This window comes from Pristiophorus japonicus, chromosome 10 (assembly GCF_044704955.1).
Source record: "Pristiophorus japonicus isolate sPriJap1 chromosome 10, sPriJap1.hap1, whole genome shotgun sequence".
Classification (NCBI taxonomy): domain Eukaryota; kingdom Metazoa; phylum Chordata; class Chondrichthyes; family Pristiophoridae; genus Pristiophorus; species Pristiophorus japonicus.
This window is the reverse complement of record NC_091986.1, coordinates 142287088-142306678: the sequence shown is the minus strand read 5'-3', so window position 1 is coordinate 142306678 and position 19591 is coordinate 142287088. Positions and strand designations below refer to the sequence as shown.

At 42.2% G+C, this 19591-nt stretch overlaps 1 protein-coding gene across 3 annotated transcripts in view; it reads right to left on the bottom strand.

Moving 5' to 3' along the window:
- dync2h1 (dynein cytoplasmic 2 heavy chain 1) overlaps positions 1 to 19591 on the bottom strand; it is a 994370-nt gene that overhangs the window by 793505 nt on the left and 181274 nt on the right. For all 3 annotated transcript variants that reach the window (XM_070892150.1, XM_070892151.1, XM_070892152.1), the window contains exons 33-36: positions 13930 to 14135; positions 11703 to 11885; positions 6056 to 6238; positions 1221 to 1444 (exon numbers count right to left, since the gene is read on the bottom strand). In XM_070892150.1, coding sequence (XP_070748251.1) covers positions 1221 to 1444; positions 6056 to 6238; positions 11703 to 11885; positions 13930 to 14135 — 796 coding nt within the window. The remainder of the gene's footprint in view (positions 1 to 1220; positions 1445 to 6055; positions 6239 to 11702; positions 11886 to 13929; positions 14136 to 19591) is intronic.

Below are 19591 nucleotides of genomic sequence, written 5' to 3'. Positions count from 1 at the left end.
CTAACTGTGCCATATGCTCTGTAATTCCCTATCTACACCCTTCATCACCTCCTCATCCTCATCCTCCTTAAAACCCAACTTTTGACTAAGCTCTTGGACATCCCTTCTAAAATTTAATTTATGGCTCAGCCTCTATTTTGCTTATGCCTGAAGTCTCTTGCAATATTTTCTACATTAAAGACAATACATAAATGAAAGTTGTTGTGTGATATATGTACGTTTATAATAAACAAGCACCTGCAAAGCATAAAATATCTAACACAGCATGAAATAAAATCCTCAGATGAAAATAGGGCTTCTTCTGAGTTGTTTTGTGAATACAGATACATCAATAATTACCTTCAATAAACTTTATACACCATACAAAATGAATGTACTAGTAAGAAAATTATATTGTCCTGGAAATCCCGGCCTCCCCTGGTCCATACTGAGTGTACACGGACCCTGGAAGGCATCGCAAAAGCCAGTTCTCAATGCACAATGCGTATACACTGGAAACCGGCTTTTCCGACTCCATATCTCGGGAGCCAGGACATTCGCATGGGCAAGATTGCGATATTTACCAATATCTTGCCGAGCGGATATCCTGAAAACTCTTGCGCCTGATAAAAGCAGGCACATAGCCTACTTTTACAGGCATAAGAGGTTTAAAACACACAAAAACATAATAAAATAACATTTTAAAAATGCATTGTATTGTTAAAATCCCTGTCCACTAAGGAAAAATTATTTTAAACCATAATTAAAAAACCTTTTAAAAAAAAAAAAATGTTTTTTTTTTTAATAAAGTGTTTTGGGTGTTTGGGGGCTGTTTCTTAATCATAATAATGGGAACTTCTACTTACGGAGTTCCCATTATTATGAATGAGAAAATACTGTACCTTGATTGGCTGCCCAAAGCCATGTGACTCCAGCTCCAGCATACGGCGCCCCGACGTGCACGCGCTTTGAGAGGAGGTCTCAGGACCAGGATCGCTAGTGGGCGCAGCAGGAACAGGTAAGTGCGCATCTTTTTTCAAAACTTTTTCACTCGATCGCCCGCGGAAAGCAGCCAACCGGGATTTCTAGGCCATTATAAATTATGCATTGAACTAATCTTTTTTGGTACTTGCTGATATATCAAAGACAGTGCTACTGAATGGACTTAGACTTTTGGCATAAATATTTACAATTACAATGTATTTCAATTACAAAGAAACTAGCATTATTTCAATACATACTTGGACAGATTAAAGAGGGCCACTAATTTCCTTCCCAACATGTTGCCATCTTTAAATCCTTCTGAATAAAGGATCACTTCAGCAATCAGTTCATTATCAGGCCGAGACATGGCAACAGGCCGAAAAAGTTGTTTCAGGTTATCAGGGAGTTTTTGTCGTCCTCCGTAACCTTTTCCAGCAGGATTCATGGTGATGAATATTCCAGAATTCGGATCAAGTTCAACCTAAAATTGCAAATTAGCCAATTTATAAAATTGTGCACTAAAAGAATGATTTATTAGATTAAGGAAAAATAAATGTAACATACATTGTGATACAACTCCTGTTGAATTACAAACCATTCCTGTACTGAAACCGCAGCTGCACAATGTGCTTTCATTTTGATGTACAAATTTATTTAGCAATTTATTTAGGTGGCAATGGCAGATGGAAAATACACCAATGCAATACCTAATTTAGTAATTCAATTATGATAGGAATAATGAAGTTAATAATCTGACCTCTAGATTGACAATTGTTCCACACAATATTAGTTATGTGGTCATTTTTTTAATTTGCTATATGCAAAACAAATTATAGTTTTAAAACATACAGTAAAATCTTCAGTGCCCTGGCTATTGGGTGTAAATGATTTTGCTTTCTTAAATTATTTGCCCTTGCAGGGAGAAAAAAACAAACTTTGTCTAGCACCCTCCTGGCTATCTTGGATCTGAAATAAAGCAGAATGGGGTTACCTCACACCATAGCAAATCTGTTTTAGCTCACTCTATAGTGCTTCTCATAAGTGCTGCAATGTTCAGTGGCACTCTGTCTGCAAAAAAAACTGTTCTTAATTATCTTTTCAAAATCATAGTAAAAGACTCATTGCTCCATAATACTCAACTACAATTCCATACTTTTTAAAAATATTAAAGCAGAGATTTTCTCTTCAGTGGGATTTCAGTGTGGTGGTGCAGGACTTCCCGCTAGCTCAACTAAACCATTGCCGAGTCAAGTGAATTATCCAGGGTCAGCTGTATTTAAATATTCATTCCCAGCTTCTGGCAGTGTTATCAACTCTCATTGGGAGCCTACCCATTGGGAGATAAAAATGGTTTTAAATGTCTGCAGCAGCTTAAAGGGTCAACTATATGACCCCAAGCATGACAATTCAGGCAGGAACAAGATGCACTGAACTTATACCAAGTCAGACAAGGAAAAGTGAGGGACCAGATACATATTAAGTATTAAGTATGGTGTAGGTGGCAAATATCTCATTCCCTCACTGTGTTAACATTTTTCAACTGTTTACCATCAATGCTCAGGGTATAGCATGCGATCAGCAGCCTTTACTAGAGAGCTCACATCATAAAGTGTGAGGTCATGCACTTTGGCAGAAAAAATCAAAGAGCAAGTTATTATTTAAATGGAGAAAGATTGCAAAGTGCCGCAGTACAGCGGGGCCTGGGGGTACTTGTGCATGAAACACAAAAGGATAGTATGCAGGTACAGCAAGTGATCAGGAAGACCAATGGAATCTTGGCCTTTATTGGAAAGGGGATGGAGTATAAAAGCAGGGAAGTCTTGCTACAGCTATACAGGGTATTGGTGAGGCCACACCTGGAATACTGCGTGCAGTTTTGGTTTCCATATTTACGAAAGGATATACTTGTATTGGAGGCAGTTCAGAGAAGGTTCACAAGGTTGATTCTGGAGTTGAGGGGGTTGACTTATGAGGAAAGGTTGAGTAGGTTGGGCCTATACTCATTGAAATTTAGAAGATTGAGAGGTGATCTTATCGAAGCGTACAAGATTATGAGGGGGCTTGACAAGGTGGATGCAGAGAGAATGTTTCCACTGATGAGGGAGACTAGAACTAGAGGGCATCATCTTAAAATAAGGGGCCGCCCATTTAAAACTGAGATGAGGAGGAATTTATTTTCTCAGAGGGTTGTAAATCGGTGGAATTCGCTGCCTCGGAGAGGTGTGGAAGCTGGGACATTGAATAAATTTAAGACAGAGATAGACAGTTTCTTAACCAATAAGGGAATAAGGAGTTAAGGGGAGCGGGCAGGGAAGTGGACCTGAGTCCATGATCGGATCAGCCAAGATCGTATTAAATGGCGGAGCAGGCTCGAGGGGCCGTATGGCCTACTCCTGCTCCTATTTCTTATGTTCTTGTAACATGCATGCAACCCACTAAAAGCCTCACATGCTATTCAATTGCTTGGTTTATGCTTATTATTTCTACTATGATCTACCTGCTGACACCGGGATTTGATTGCACCTCATGACATTAGAGGTTATTTTCACTTTTTACATTCACACATAACCTCCAACCTTTCACCTCCTACAATGAAGATTTAGAGTACCTGCAGAGGCAAATAGGGAGGGTGTTTAAAATAGGAAAGTCAAAGGGAAAGCGCCAGATGCAGGGCCATCGTAACATTCTGCTTCTCTTTATTATGCGACTGAACCACACATAACCTATCAGCAAACTACATCACAAAATATTCATGCAACTCTTTTTGCTCAAAAGGTACATGAACTCTGTTCCTGATCAAGCCATTGTAACCTCTCTTCTTCTCCTCTTCCTTTAAAAGTGAAACAATGAGCAGAAAATAGAATAACATCGACCTGGCCCTTCTGCTTTCAATTTTGCCAGCACTGCCACACACACCACATCATTCACTCTCTGCCTGCAAACATCAGCCCACCGGAGGGGTATTAGACCGTTAACTGGAGGAGAGCACACAGTGTGATACATAAAATACGCATGGGCAGGAGTAGCTAGATGTGGAAAATGGGAAAGCAATTGCTGTTGACCAGAGGGTCAGCAGATGTTGGTCTTCAGCTGGAGAGCCTCAGAACCTAGACCTCCTGAGCTCGGCTTGCAGATCACCAAACATATGTGCAAACTTCCAGAAGGCATATGATAAGGTTCCACACAAGATATTATTAGCAAAAATGAAAGCACATAGAATAGGAGGTAACCTTGTGACATGGGTTGCTAATAGGTTGGGAAGTAGAATACAGAGGCCTAGAAATTCAAAGTGCTATGTTCAGCTTTGAACACTGAAACCCAGGAGGATATATTGGCCTTGAAGGCGGATACAGAGCAGATTCACCAGAATGATATCAGGGCTTAAAGGGTTAAACTATGAGGACAGGTTGCATAAACTTGGTTTGTCTTCCCTTGAGTTTAGAGTTTGTGGGTACATCTAATCGTTCTCTCTAAAGGGATAAAAGGATAAAGGGATTTGATAGGGTAAATACAGAAAAACTATTTCCTCCAGTGGGGGAATCCAGAACAAAGGGGTCATAATCCTATGGCCATTTAGGACTGAAATCAAGAAGCACTTTTTCACATAATTGATGGTGGAAATCTGGAACTCTTTCCCCAAAAAGTTGTTGATGCTAGGTCATTTGAAATTTTCAAGACCGAGATTGATAGAGTTTTGTTGGTAACGATGTCAAAGGATATGGAGCAAAGGCAGGTAAATGGAGATAGCCATGATTTAAATGAATGGTGAAACAGGTTCAAGGGACTGACTGGTCTACACCTCTTCTTAGCTTTCTATGTACCAGATACTGGGGATGCTTTCTGTGAATATGTGGCAGGTATACAGCAGATGGCAAGGCAATTGCAGGCATCCACCTCACAAATCAACACCACCACAATTCATGGTTTCGCAGCACTGTAGTCTACCTCCCAGTATATGCAGCTCCAGATTCAGATTGTTGCCATCGAGGCCTTGAGCGCCAGAATGGAGAGTTGTCGTCTTGTGATTTGATAGGCTTGCCGACCAGTTACAGACCATTGAGTTTACTTCTTGAACTTTCAACTATTTCAGGCAAAATTCATGGATTAGCCACCTATTTTTCTTTTTATGTGCAATAAATGCTGGGGCTTGCCGGCAACACCCACGTTCCATGAACGAATAAATAAAAATTTGCATTTCTCCATTATACAAGTCAACTGTTAAATGTCCAACCATTTACATATTGTGCATAACTAATTTTGTGGTTTTCAGGCTGCTTCCTCAGTTTCAACTGCTCCTGCTAGTTTGGTATTGTTGGAAAATTGACAAGTTAGCACTGAGTTTTTGAATCCAAGTTATTAATGTAAATCAGAAGCAGTCAGTGTCCCAACTGTAATCTTTGGGGCACAGCATTCAGCACTCATACATAACTTCCCTTACAAGTACCTAATGTTTCAGCCAATTTCTTATCTATTCCCAAGTATTACTCTGAATCCTCACTGCTCCAACTACTGTGTTTAACAACTGTTGGATTATGAAAAAAGTTTGGGAGAAAAAGAACTAGGAGCAAGTCCAGATCAAGCCCTATATAAACTGCTGGCTGAAAGGACAAGTTATAGTTTTAGCTTCTCTTCCCCACCCCCTGGATAAATATGGCTAATGGAACATAATGAAGTAAAGTCCTCATGTGGTTACTGCAAAAGTGAATAGTCGTAAAGGGACAACGAGCTAGGATGTCCCTCATTTTCATGGTAGATGGCCAACATGTGAAATAAAATATTTGAGGACTCAGCATATTCCATTAGCCATATTTTTTTTTTAAACTGAATACCAGAATATTTGTAACAGCAGTAAATATGCTTTTATTCTGTGCATAGTCTGTTTGGAATTTCACATTTTGTATGTGCATTTTTTTGCAATATAGTTCCTATTGACTCCTTCATAGTAGCTGTTTGTGGAGTTGACTACATAAGTAAATATAAGAACCATTTATTTTCTGTTGTTTGATGTTTGACAGCTGTTTCAAAAAATAATTAAATAAGATTTTTTTACAATTTACTGCAAAACTGTAAACTGACAATAGAAACAACATACCTGCTTTCCCAGCAGCTCGCAGAACCGTCTGTGATTTTTCAAAGCATCCTGGATAGCCTGAATTTGCATAGAAACAGCAGACAGTACAGCTTCCTCTAAACGATTAAACTCATCAAAACAGCCCCACGCACCACATTTCACCAAACCAATAAAAATTCGGCCCATGGACTTCACATCTATGCCCTTTAGGAAAAATAAGAGATTAAAGATAATTTCGGCCACATTTTTTGAAATGTGAAATTTCAGATATTAAAAAGCAAATTTATATATATAGCACATATATAGCAGGGGTGCACTGTTAATAAGAGAGGATTTAATGCTTCTGTTGCTCTACACTTTTGGGACTGGAGTTTTGCTAGCACCTACCAAAAGCCCAGTTCTAAAAGCTTAGCATAATATCCCTTTTGACATTCTGAACTCTGATACTGGTGGAAGCCTGATCACCACAAATCACAAGTGTATAGCTAGGTTTGGCTTCAATCAAAGAACTTATCATTTGGATCTCTGTTGATCTATCTTATTAGACATCCCCCTGATCTCAACATGGTCCAACTAATTAGCCTTGTCCTCCACCGCCCACTTAGTCATTTGGTACCAGGCAGCAGAGATATCAGAACCGTTTCAGATTTCAATGCTCTAGAGAATTATTTAGAGTAAACCAGGAACAGTTCCTTTGAACTTATTTTGCAGGATACTAGGAATGGATGTTAGTCACAAAGCGCCCAAGCATTCTCCAAAAGGGCATCAACTGCTTGGCAGAGGTCCAAGTAAACTGCATATTTGGCCTAGCCAAAACAGGTGGTAGTGATCCCCAAGACACCATATGCTAACTTACTTTCCAACAAAGTAGATCTGCAAGAAATCCCTAATTCATAAAATGTAAACACAACTTCTATCTTCCCGCAAGCCCAGTAGTACTGTGGTTTATATTAATCCTCCTTTCAGGGAGGAGCAGCGGCCTATAAAGGCACAGTGGCGGTCCCAGGTCGGCGGCAGCTCGGGGAGGAGCAGCGAGGAGCTAGCAGCAGCCTATAAAGGTCCAACAGCAGTCCTAGGTCAGCGGCAGTTCAGGGAGGAGTGAGCAGCAGCCTATAAAGGCCCAGCGGCAGGCCCAGGTCGGCGGAAGTTCGGTGAAGAGCAGCTAGCTGCAGCTGGTGCAGGGTCAAAAGTAAGAAAGAAGTAAAAAGTAATCGAAGTGTGACGTCACAGCCAAGAGGGTAAGTGATTGGCTGGTTGATTGGTGAATAGTTTTTCTTTTTCTTTATCTTTTTTCTTTTTCTTATCAGTAAGAAACCTTTGGCGTGTTACCAATTAAGTTAATCTAAGGGTTAAGTCATGGCAGGAGAGCCCAGACCCATGTCATGCTCCTCCTGTGCTATGTGGGAAATCAGGGACACTATCAGTGTCCCTGACAACTACACGTGCAGAAAGTGTATCCAGCTGCAGCTCCTGACAGACCACATTGCGGCACATGGATTCACTCTGGAGCATCCGCGATGCTGAGGATGTCGTGAAGAGCACGTTTATTTGAGTTGGTCACACCGCAAGTAAAGGTTACAAAGGCAGATAGGGAATGGGTGACCATCAAGCAGAGCAGTGGAAGGAAGGTAGTGCAGGGGTCGTCTGCAGTCATCTCCCTCCTTCGGTACTGTTGGGGGAGATGACTCAACAGGGGAAGGCAGCAGCAGCCAAGTCCATGGCACCAGGGCTGGCTCTGCTGCACAGGAGAGCAGGAAAAAGAGTGGGAGAGCTATATGGATAGGGGATTCGATTATAAGGGGAATAGATAGGCGTTTTTGCGGCCGCAAATGAGACTCCAGGTTGGTATGTCGCCTCCCTGGTGCAAGGGTCAAGGATGTCTCGGAGCGGCTGCAGCGCATTCTGGAGGGGGAGAGTGAACAGCCAGCTGTCATGGTACATATAGGTACCAACGATATAGGTAAAAAACGGGATGAGGTCCTACAAGCTGAATTTAGGGAGCTAGGAGTTAAATTAAAAAGTAAGACCTCAAAAGGTAGTAATCTCAGGATTGCTACCAGTGCCACGTGCTAGTCAGAGTAGGAATTGCAGGATAGCTCAGATGAATACGTGGCTTGAGGAATGGTGCAAGGGGGAGGGATTCAAATTCCTGGGACATTGGAACCAGTTCTGGGGGAGGTGGGACCAGTACAAACCGGATGGTCTGCAACTGGGCAGGACCAGAACCGATGTCCTAGGTGGAGTGTTTGCTAGTGCTGTTGGGGAGGGTTGAAACTAAAATGGCAGGGGATGGGAATCTATACAGGGAGGCTGAGGGAAGTAAAAAGGGGCTGAAGCAAAAGGTAGGAAGGAGAAAAACAAGATTGGAGGGCAGAAAAATCAAGGGCAAAAATCAAAAAGGGCCACATTGCAACATAACTCAAAAAAGACAAAGAGTGTTAAAAAAAACAAGCCTGAAGGCTCTGAGTCTCAATACGAGGAGCAATGGTAATAAGGTGGATGAATTGACTGCGCAGATAGCTGTTAATGGATATGATGTAATTGGGATTACGGAGATGTGGCTCCAGAGTAACCAAGGCTGGGAACTCAATATCCGGGGGTATTCAATATTCAGGAAGGACAGACAGGAAGGAAAAGGAAGTGGGGTAGCGTTATTGGTTCAAGAGGAGATTAACACAATAGCAAGGAAGGACATTAGCGTGGATGATGTGGAATCTTTATGGGTAGAGCTGCGAAACACCAAAGGACAGAAAATGTTAGTGGAAGTTGTGTACAGACCACCAAACAGTAGTAGGGAGGTTGGGGATGGCATCAAACAGGAAATTAGGGACGCGTGCAACAAGGGTACAGCAGTTATCATGGGTGACTTTAACCTACATATTGATTGGGCTAACCAAACTGGTAGCAATACTGTGGAGGAGGATTTCCTGGAGTGTATAAGGGATGGTTTTCTAGACCAATATGTCGAGGAACCAACTAGAGAGCAGGCCATCCTAGACTGGGTCTTGTGTAACAAGAGGGATTAATTAGCAATCTGGTCGTGTGGGGCCCCTTGGGGAAGAGTGACCATAAAAGGTAGAATTCTTCATTAAGATGGAGAGTGACACAATTAATTCAGAGACTAGCGTCCTGAACTTAAAGAAAGGAAACTTCGACGGTATGAGACGTGAATTGGCTAGAATAGACTGGAGAATGATACTTAAAGGGTTGACGGTGGATAGGCAATGGCGGACATTTAAAGATCACATGGACGAACTGCAACAATTGTACATCCCTGTCTGGCGTAATAAAAAAAAAGGGAAGGTGGCTCAACCGTGGCTAACAAGGGAAATTAGGGATAGTGGTAATACCAAGGAAGAGGCATATAAAATTCAGCAAACCCGAGGACTGGGAGAAATTTTGAATTCAGCAGAGGAGGACTAAGGGTTTAATTAGGAGGGGGAAAATAGAGTATGAGAGTAAGCTTGCAGGGAACATAAAAAATGACTGCAAAAGCTTCTATAGATAGGTGAAGAGAAAAAGATTAGTGAAGACTAATTTAGGTCCCTTGCAGTCAGAATCAAGTGAATTCATAATGGAGATCAAGGAAATGGCAGACCAATTGAACAAATACTTTGGTTCTGTTTTCACTCAGGAAGACATGAATAACCTCCCGAAAATACTAGGGGACCGAGGGTCTGGCGAGAAGGGGGAACTGAGGGAAATCCTTGTCAGTCAGGAAATGGTGTTAGGGAAATTGAAGGGATCGAAGGCTGATAAATCCCCAGGGCTTGATAGTCTGCATCCCAGAGTACTTAAGTGGCCTTAAAAATAGTAGATGCATTGGTGGTCATTTTCCAACATTCCATGGACTCTGGATCAGTTCCTATGGATTGGAAGGTAGCTAATACAACCTCACTTTTTTTAAAGAGGAGGGAGAGAGAAAACAGGCAATTATAGACCAGTTAGCCTGACATCGGTGGTGGAGAAAATGCTGGAATCAATTATTAAAGATGTATTAGCAGCACATCTGGTAAGCAGTGACAGGATCGGTCCAAGTCAGCATGAATTTATGAAAGGGAAATCATGCTTGACAAATCTTCTAAGTTTTTTGATGATGTAACTAGTAGAGTGGATAAGCGAGAACCAGTGGATGTGGTATATTTGGACTTTCAAGGGCTTTTGACAAGGTCCCACACAAGAGATTAGTGTGCAAAATTAAGGCACATGGTATTGGGGGTAATATATTGACGTGGATAGAAAACTGGTTGGCAGACAGGAAAAAAAAGAGTGAGAATAAACGGGTCCTTTTCAGATTGGCAGGCAGTGACTAGTGGGGTGCCGCAGGGTTCAGTACTGGGACCCCAGCTATTTACAATATACATTAATAATTTAGATGAAGGAATTGAATGTAATATCTCGAAGTTTACAAATGACACTAAGCTGGGTGGCAGTGCGAGCTGCAAGGAGGATGCTAAGAGACTGCAGGGGGACTTGAACAGATTAGGTGAATGGGCAAATGCATGGCAGATGCAGTATAATGTGGATAAATGTGAGATTATCCACTTTGGTGGCAAAAACAGGAAGGCAGATTATTATCTGAATGGTGACAGATTAGTAAAAGGGGAGGTGCAAAGATACCTGGGTGTCATGGTACATCAATCATTGAAGGTAGGTATGCAGGTACAGCAGGCAATAAAGAAAGCAAATGGCATATTGGTCTTCATAGCTAGGGGATTTGAGTATAGGAGCAGTGAGGTCTTACTGCAATTGTACAGGGCCTTGGTGAGACCACACCTTGAGTATTGTGTGCAGTTTTGGTCTCCAAATCTGAGGAAGGGCATTCTTGCTATTGAGGGAGTGCAGCGAAGGCTCACCAGACTGATTCCATGATGGCAGGACTGACATACGAGGAAAGACTGGATCGGCTAGGTTTATACTCACTGGAATTTAGAAGAATGAGAGGGGATCTCATAGAAACTTATAAAATTCTGATGGGACTGGACAAGTTAGATGCAGGTAGAATGTTCCCGATGTTGGGGAAGTCCAGAACCAGGGGTCACAGTCTAAAGATAAGAGGTAAGCCATATAAGACCGAGATGAGGAGAAACTTTTTCACCCAGAGAGTTGTGAACTTGTGGAATTCTCTGCCACAGAAAGTTGTTGAGTCTTGTTCGTTGGACATATTCAAAAGGGAGATAGATGCGGCCCTTACAGCTAAAGGGATCAAGGGGTATGGTGAGAAAGCAGGGGTGGGGTACTGAGCTAATGATCAGCCATGATCATATTGAATGGCGGTGCAGGCTCGAAGGGCCGAATGGCCTGCTCCTGCACCTATTTTCTACGTTTCTATGTTTTCTTGAGCCAGGTATACAGCCTCACCTAACCCAACCAAAGTCTCTAGAGTGGAAAGGACCTTTTTCATATTTTTACTTCCCCCCCACCCTAAACTGGAGCTTTCCCACTGAGGAACCACTATATTTATTAGGTTTCCTCAAAAATATGTGCATTCATGAACAAAATATTCTTACCTTTTGGTTAGAATATTTAATTGCATAAGCTGCTATGGTCATCTTTAAACCAGCAGCAGCTGTATATCTGGTGTCAAAAATTGATATTTATCAATAATGTACTTGTACCTAATGCATTATACAAACTGAACAAAAATAAAATGTTCCAAAATAATTACCTCATCACAGTTAAAAACAAGGACCTGTCTACCAAAGAGGCCACCTAGTGCTTTCACAGACTCTGTCTTGCCAGTACCAGCTGGTCCATATGGGTTTCCTCCGAGCCCCATCTTCATGGCTTGAGTGAGAGTCAGGTAGCACTTGTCTGTTAGAGGAGTATGAACCAGCTTTGGAGCATTACCCTATTAAAAAAGCCACATTGTTAACAATCATATTACAAATATTCTCATCACATAGTTTCTTCATACTGGACATCCTTTCTACTATTGGATAATCTTTTTTCCATGTTACTATTATTAAGGAAATGCACGTTACTTCTTAGAACATTATCACCTAGAAATTAATGTTGGCAATATTGGTGGATGAAACCTTAATGCATTTCCACAACACTAGACAAAGCAATTTACTGCTGAATGCAGATAATTTCCCATGCAAGAACAAATTGCAGCATCAACCTAGAGATTTCTGCTCTATCACAACTTCGGTTTATCAAGTTACATTGAAGTGAGACACTATTCCAGTGGTTCAGTGGATGTTGAAGAGCAAGGAGTTCTCATGGTGTCCTCAGTAACATTCTTGTCTCAACCAGTTGCAGCAAAAACACATGAACTGGTCAATCGAAGATCCCAGGTAGGCACTGCTAAATTAATATTTCCAGGCATCTTTCATAAACGTGGTTACTGTCAGGTAGTCTCAAAATCACCGTTGGATATTTTCCAATCAAATTTACAACTAAAGTCAGACAACAGCTACCAAGTTCCAAACAATCTGGATAAAATAATTTTAATTTAAAAGAATTTAAAATAATAAAGAAAATCATGCCACAAAGATTGGATTTTCTGGCATCAACAGATGAGCATTTTTGATTTAGTATTACATGCCTTTGCGATGGATAACTGAAGGGAGAAACCCTTATACTGTACAAGTAAACACGTCCTCCGAAGAGTCAAGCAATCAAACAAAGGCTCTGAACAAAGTTGCAGCAAATCTGGCTATCCATGTGCATAGGTCTTACCTGTATAAAATTACTAAGGGTCAGTCAAGTCTGTCTCAGGACAGAGTTGCCAAAATTACTGCTGTATTATCCACTTAGATCTTGTAAACAATCTTTGGAATGAGAGAAATTGGAAGTAATCCACACAGAAATCATGCCTCCCAAGAAATTTATATTGAAATTGGCCATCATATTTTTCGATCGTATATTGTTTTGCCTTTGCATGAGTTAGCATTAGTATAAATTGGGAGAGTGGTGCAAGTATAAAGGTAGGAGGCAGGTATTTGTGGGCCTAATGGTTTTTTTTCTCTTATCCTTTTTTTTGTACCTACCGCTTTATCTTCGGAGTTTTGGGGGAAAAATGATTTTCATATGCAGCCATTTATTTTTCTTTAACTCGGTGTCCAAACAGAAATTTCTAATAATCTATTGAATTTTGTTTTTATAAAATGGAGTAACTAAACGAAGCATTTTGTGAGACGTTTGTGACAACACTGGATAAGTTTCCCCAATTTACTGACATGTGCATCTTCATTTATACATAATCAGTTGCAGGTGATCAACTTAACGAAATTTGAAACTTATCAAAATATTTGAAACAAAACACTGACATATTCCATTTTATTCCTCCCAAAAAGTGAATATCAGAACACTAAATAATATTATAAACTTTAAAGTTAGTAAAATGGGATACAAAGTACCACCTATGCACTGAAAATATGGGGATAATGTTCAACTTTGGTTGGAGGATAAAACGAGCAGTCGTGGATTGGCAGCCCAATGGAAAGGAAAATCAGAAGAGGTGTATTACAGACGGGCAATCCCCTATCACCCGTTTTGCACCACAGCCATTTCCCCCTGTATGCCAAAGTTGCATTTAATCCCCATGCAATCATTCTATACACAAGAGTTTCTTTATACTATTAACATATTGTAGCCTTGGCACACGAGGGTAAAACATTTTTGAGAGCCACACCTTCAACAGGATCTCCTACATAGTCAGTGCACATCAGAAAATGGAAAGCAGCGTGCTTACGACTATCTGGTGTGTGCTGGCTGCATACAAGACCCCTTCATTGTTTGGAACCTCGTAAAATATATCCTATATTGTTTGTGACTTCCTTACAGAATAAGAACCCACATAAAATGTTTTTTCTAATCTCCTCGAGAGTGTCCTAAACAGAGTTTGCGGTACTATGGGCATTGTTAGTTGTAGCATGATAAAGCAGCACCTGGTATTCATAAGTATACTGGAACTCTGCATCAACCATCTGAATGTAACAGTTATTGTCCGATTTCATGTAGAACCGAAGTTGTTTCTTCCAAGCCCAGTCTGAAGTGTTGCAAATCTGCGCTTGATTCAATTGCTTAACCACTTCTATATTGTGAATGATGTCAAGAATTAGGGCTTTGAGCTTCAATTCCAGAACAGTAGTCTCTGAAAACACACACAATCATACAAAAATGGGCTTCAGACACCAGTATGTAAAAATGTATATAGGTTAACCAAACAGCAAGCATAGGGATTAGTTTTGAATTGCTCTAGCTACAGCACTGACACAATGGGCCAAATAGCCACTTTTTACACTGTAAACGTCTACAGTTCTATGTTAACATTTTTAATGAGCACATCAGATCAAGTCATTACAAACACAACCTGTCTTTATTAATTTGAACAAAACTGTTGCTGTAAAATTTTATCAGAGTAAGGAAGGTGGATTATCAAATTCAAGATTGCTGCCAAATTTAAAATAGCCAAACAGGATGTATAGTTCAAAATGAAAAATAGTTTTATATTCAGTGTGGCTGAACAATTTTCTTCTGCATATTCCAAGCAGTTATTCAGCTGTGCGTTAAAGTTGCGAATGATATCAGGGTCAAGGGACTGGATGTGAGCTGTCATTTGGATGACAGATACTGTAAGTGAACATCAGCAAGTGCAGTATCCACCCGTTATCTCCGGAGTCTCCAAGGCTCTTTCTTTGGCCCTCTCCTATTTCTCATCTACATACTGCCTCTCGGCTACATCATCAGAAAACACATCAGGTTCCACATGTATGCTGGTGACACCCAGTTCTACTTCACCATCACCTCGCTCGACCCCTCCACTGTCTCTACTTTGTCACATTCCTTGTCAGACATTCAGTACTGGATGAGCAGAAATTTCCTCCAACTAATTATTGGGAAAATCGAAACCATGATTTTGGTCCCTGCCACAAACTCTGTTCCATCATCACTGTCTCCATCCCTCTCCTTGGCAACTGTCTGAGGCTGAATCAGATTGTTCGCAAGTTTGATGTCCTACTTGACCCCAAAATATGCTTCCGACCACATATCCGTTCCAAGACACCTACTTCCACCTTCGTAACGTCGCTCGACTCCACCCCTGCCTCAGCTCATCTGCTGCTGAAACCCTCATACATGCTTTTGTTACCTCTGGACTTGACTATAGCAATGCTCTTCCACCCTACATGAACTTAAACTCATCTAAAACTACTGCCTGTCTCCTAACTCGCACCAAGTTCCACTCACCCATCACCCATGTGCTCGTTGGCCTACATTGGATCCCGGTTGCGCAACGCATCGATTTTAAAATTCTCATCCTTGTTTTCAAATCCCTCCATAGACTTGCCCTATGACTGCCTCCAGCTCCTCAACCCTCAGTTATCTGCGCTCCTCCAATTCTGGCCTCTTGCAAATCTCCAATTTTAATTGCTCCACCATTGGAGGCCATATCTGCAGCTGCCAAGGCCCTAAGCTCTGGAATTCCCTCCCTAAACCTCTCTTTCCGACTTTAGGACATTGCTTAAAACCTACCTCTTTGACCAAGCTTTTGGCCCTGATATCTCCTTGTGGCTCGGGGTCATATTTTGTTGGCTAAAGCTCCTGTGAAGCGCCTTGGGACATTTTACTAAGTTAAAGATGCTAATATAAATGCAAGTTGTTGTTATTGTTGTTGGTGAATACATGCATTGTCCAGGAGCAGGATCACCTGTTGCCCAGAATTGTGCCTCTTTAGGTTAAAACTCTCAAAGAGGATATAGTCAACTTATTTTGTCATTAATTTGTTATCGAGATGTGGTGCCACTTGCTAAGCTGCATTTATTACCCTTCCCTAGTTCCCTTGAGAAGGTGATGATGTAGCTTTGTTGATATATGTATGCCTTGGAGATAATGCTGATTGCATTGTCAGCACAGCTTTAGCTTTCGAGAGGTTGCAAATGTTTTCAGCAAATTTAGGAACCACTGTCTCCTCATTGGTGGTACAACCTATCACTCCATTGACAGATTGCTTCCCTTATCTCAACTTGACCTACCTTTTATTACATCAGCATGGGTGCCATTTAAGCTGTCTTGCCTTGGTCCTCAGAATCGGATCAACACCAACAGCACCAACAATAACACCACCAACCTTCTCCTCAATTATCTGATGCTACACAGGACAGGGGGCATCAGTAAAGGGCTGCATCGTGCCGGAGGTGAAACCCCCAACACAGGGTATACAGGCAGAGGATGAGCTTCCTCAACAGCAGTGCCAAAGGAGCCTCAGGCTATCGCGCCAGGTCGTCGGAGACATTTTCAGCTTGCTAGAGCGAGCGAACACGCCTTGCCAGTGGCTGTCAAAGTCACCAGCACTCTCAACCTCTTCAACTCAGGCTCATTCCAGGGATCAGCAGCAGACATTTGTAGTATCTCAGTCAGCCGCTCACAGATACAACACACAGGTCACTGATGCCCTCTTTGACAAGTCAGCCAATTATATCAACTTTGCCACAGATGAAGCCAGTGTCACTGAGCGCACGCTGGGCCTGGTCACTCTGGCGGGCTTCCCATGGGTTCCGGGCATCATCGACTGCACACATGTGGCCATCAGGACACCCCATCATCACCCAGGAGTGTTTGTCAACCACAAGGGTTACCACTTCCTCAATGTGCAGCTGGTCTGCATGCATGTGTGCACCAAATTCCCCTTGCAGCTGCCCACTGAAGACGTGGCTCATGGCACCCTTGAGGAGGCCAAGTACTGAGGCCCAGGAGAGAGGTAATGAAAGCCACATGTCCACCATATTTGTCATAGAGCAGACAATAGGCATACTGAAAAGGCACTTCAGATGCCTTGACAGATCTGGAGGCGTCCTTCAGTATGCACCAGCCAGGATCACCAAAATCATTGTGGTCTGCTGTGCCCTGCACAACCATAGCGCAGCAGCAAGGATTAGCGCTGCATGAGGAGCAAGGCTCAGAGTGCACAGTCTCTTCAGAGGAGGAGGAGTACCAGCTGGAAGATGAGGAGGAGAATCAAGAGGAACCTACGGTCCAGATCCCACCAGCACCCGTGCATATTGCTGGGGATGGGCTCACATTGGCCAGATTTACTTAACTTCAGGCATTAGACCCGTATGGCTGCCATATGCTGCGCCAGGTTCTCACCACCCCACGGCAACACTATAAAGCATCCCTACAATGACCAAGCCATTCCTTTCACACTGACCATCATTGCTGCAGGTAACATTATGTCTCACCATACACTCCAACTAACTAAGCCACTTCCAAAGTTGCAGAAAAAATTGGCCATGACCGGAAAATGGTGAAAATATTCAATATGTGACAGCTGAGTAATGGAAGCTTACCACAAACAGTTATTAAAGAAAGATTTGCATTTATATAGCGCCTTTCACGACCACCTGATACCTCAAAGCGCTTTACAGCCAATGAAATACATTTGGAGTGTAGTAGTGTGGTCAGTGTTGTAATGTGGGAAACGCGGCAGCCAATTTGCGCACAAGCAAGCTTCCACAACAGCAATGTGAAAATGACCAGATAATCTGTTTTGTTATTTTGATTGAGGGATAAATATTGGCCAGGACACCGGGGATAACGCCCCTGCTCTTCTTTAAAATAGTGCCACGGGATCGTTTGTGTCCACCAGAGAGGAGACGGGGCCTTGGTTTAACATTTCATCTGAAAGACAGCACCTCAGACAGTGCTGCCTTCCCTCTGCACTGCAATGGAGTGTCAGCCTGGATTTATGCGCTCAAATCCCTGCAGTGGGACATGAACATACAAAATAGGAACAGGAATAGGCCATTTGGCCCCTTGAGCCTGCTCTGCCATTTAATAAGATCATGGCTGATCTGATTATGGAATCAACTCTACTTCCTTGCCCGCTCCCCAGAACCCTTTATTCCCTTATCGCTCAAAAATCTGTTGATCTGTGCCTTAAATTTATTCAATGACCTAGCTTCCACAGCTCTTTGGGGTAGAGAATTCCACAGATTTACAGCCCTCAGAGAAGAAATTTCTCTTTATCTCAGTTTTGAATGGGTGACCCCTTATTCTGAAACTATGCCCACTAGTTCTAGATTCCCCTATGAGTGGAAATATCCTCTCTGCATCTACCTTGTCGAGTCCCCTTATTATCTTATATGGTTCGATAAGATCACCTCTCATTCTTCTGAACTCCAATGAGTATATGCCCAACTTACTCAACCTATCTTCATAAGTCAACCCCCTCATCTCCTGAATCAACCTTGTGAACCTTCTCTGACCTGCCCCAATGCAAGTATATCCCTCCTTAAATACGGAGACCAAAACCTAACGCAGTACTCTAGGTGTGGCCTCACCAATACCCTGTACAGTTGTAGCAGGAGTTCTTTGCTTTTAAACTCTATCCCTCTTGCAATAAAGGCTAACATTCCATTTGCCTTCCTGATTACATGCTGTACCTGCATACTAACTTTTTGTGTTTCATGAACAAGGACCCCCAGGGTTCTCTATACTGCAGCACTTTGTAATTTTTCTCCATTTAAATAATAATTTGCTTTTTTATTTTTTTGCCAAAGTGGATAACCTCACACTTTCCCACATTATACTCCATCTGCCAAATTTTTGCCCACTCACTTAGCCTGCTTATATCCCTTTGCAGATTTTTTGTGTCCTCCTCACAACTTGGTTTCCCATCCATCTTTGGATTATCAGCAAACTGGGCTATATTACACTTGGTCCCTTCATCCAAGTCATTAATATAGATTGTAAATAGTTGGGGCCCCAGCACTGATCCCTGTGGCACCCCAGTAGTTACTGTTTGCCAAGCGGAAAATGATCCATTTATCCCAACTCTCTGTTTTCTGTTAGTTAGCCAATCCTCTATCCATGCGAATACATTACCCCCAACCCAGTGAACTTTTATCTTGTGTAGTAACCTTTTATGTGGCACCTTATCAAAATACACCACATCCACTGGTTCCCCCTATCCACCCAGCTCGTTACATCCTCAAAGAACTCCAGCAAATATGTCAAACATGATTTCACAACCTTCTGACTCAGAGACGAGTATGCTACCCACTGAGCCACAGATAACATGTGTTCATGTAAGTGGTGCATTAGCTGCTCAATGCAGGTGGCCATCCATTCCATGGAAGAGTTTACAATCACCATCACCTGCAACATGGTGCCACTCATGTTGGAGATGGACTCCTCCATTCTCTGCACATTTGCTGACATCACAAAACCTGTCAAAGCCTCCTGCACTTCTAGGATCACCTTCTTTATGAATGACCCCCCGAGGCTCAGCGTCTGCATGCAGCAGAGCAGAGATGGGAGCTTCCTGCGCCCTCCATGAGGAGTCTCCATTGCTATCCCTGTCTCCACCATCTCCTCTTGCTCACTTGTGACCTGTGACACACCAGGTGACAACGCTATCTGCGCTGGTGCTGGGTGCACTTATGTCTGCTGATGGTGCACCCTCAGAGGCTAGAGGCTCCTTTGAGGAGTCGGCTTCCTCTTCCTCCTGGACATTGGGGGAGCTCTTGATGGACCTGTGGGAAAGTAAAGAGATGATTTAGAAATGTCATATCAAGAATAGGTAACAAGACCATTATGCACATGATGAAT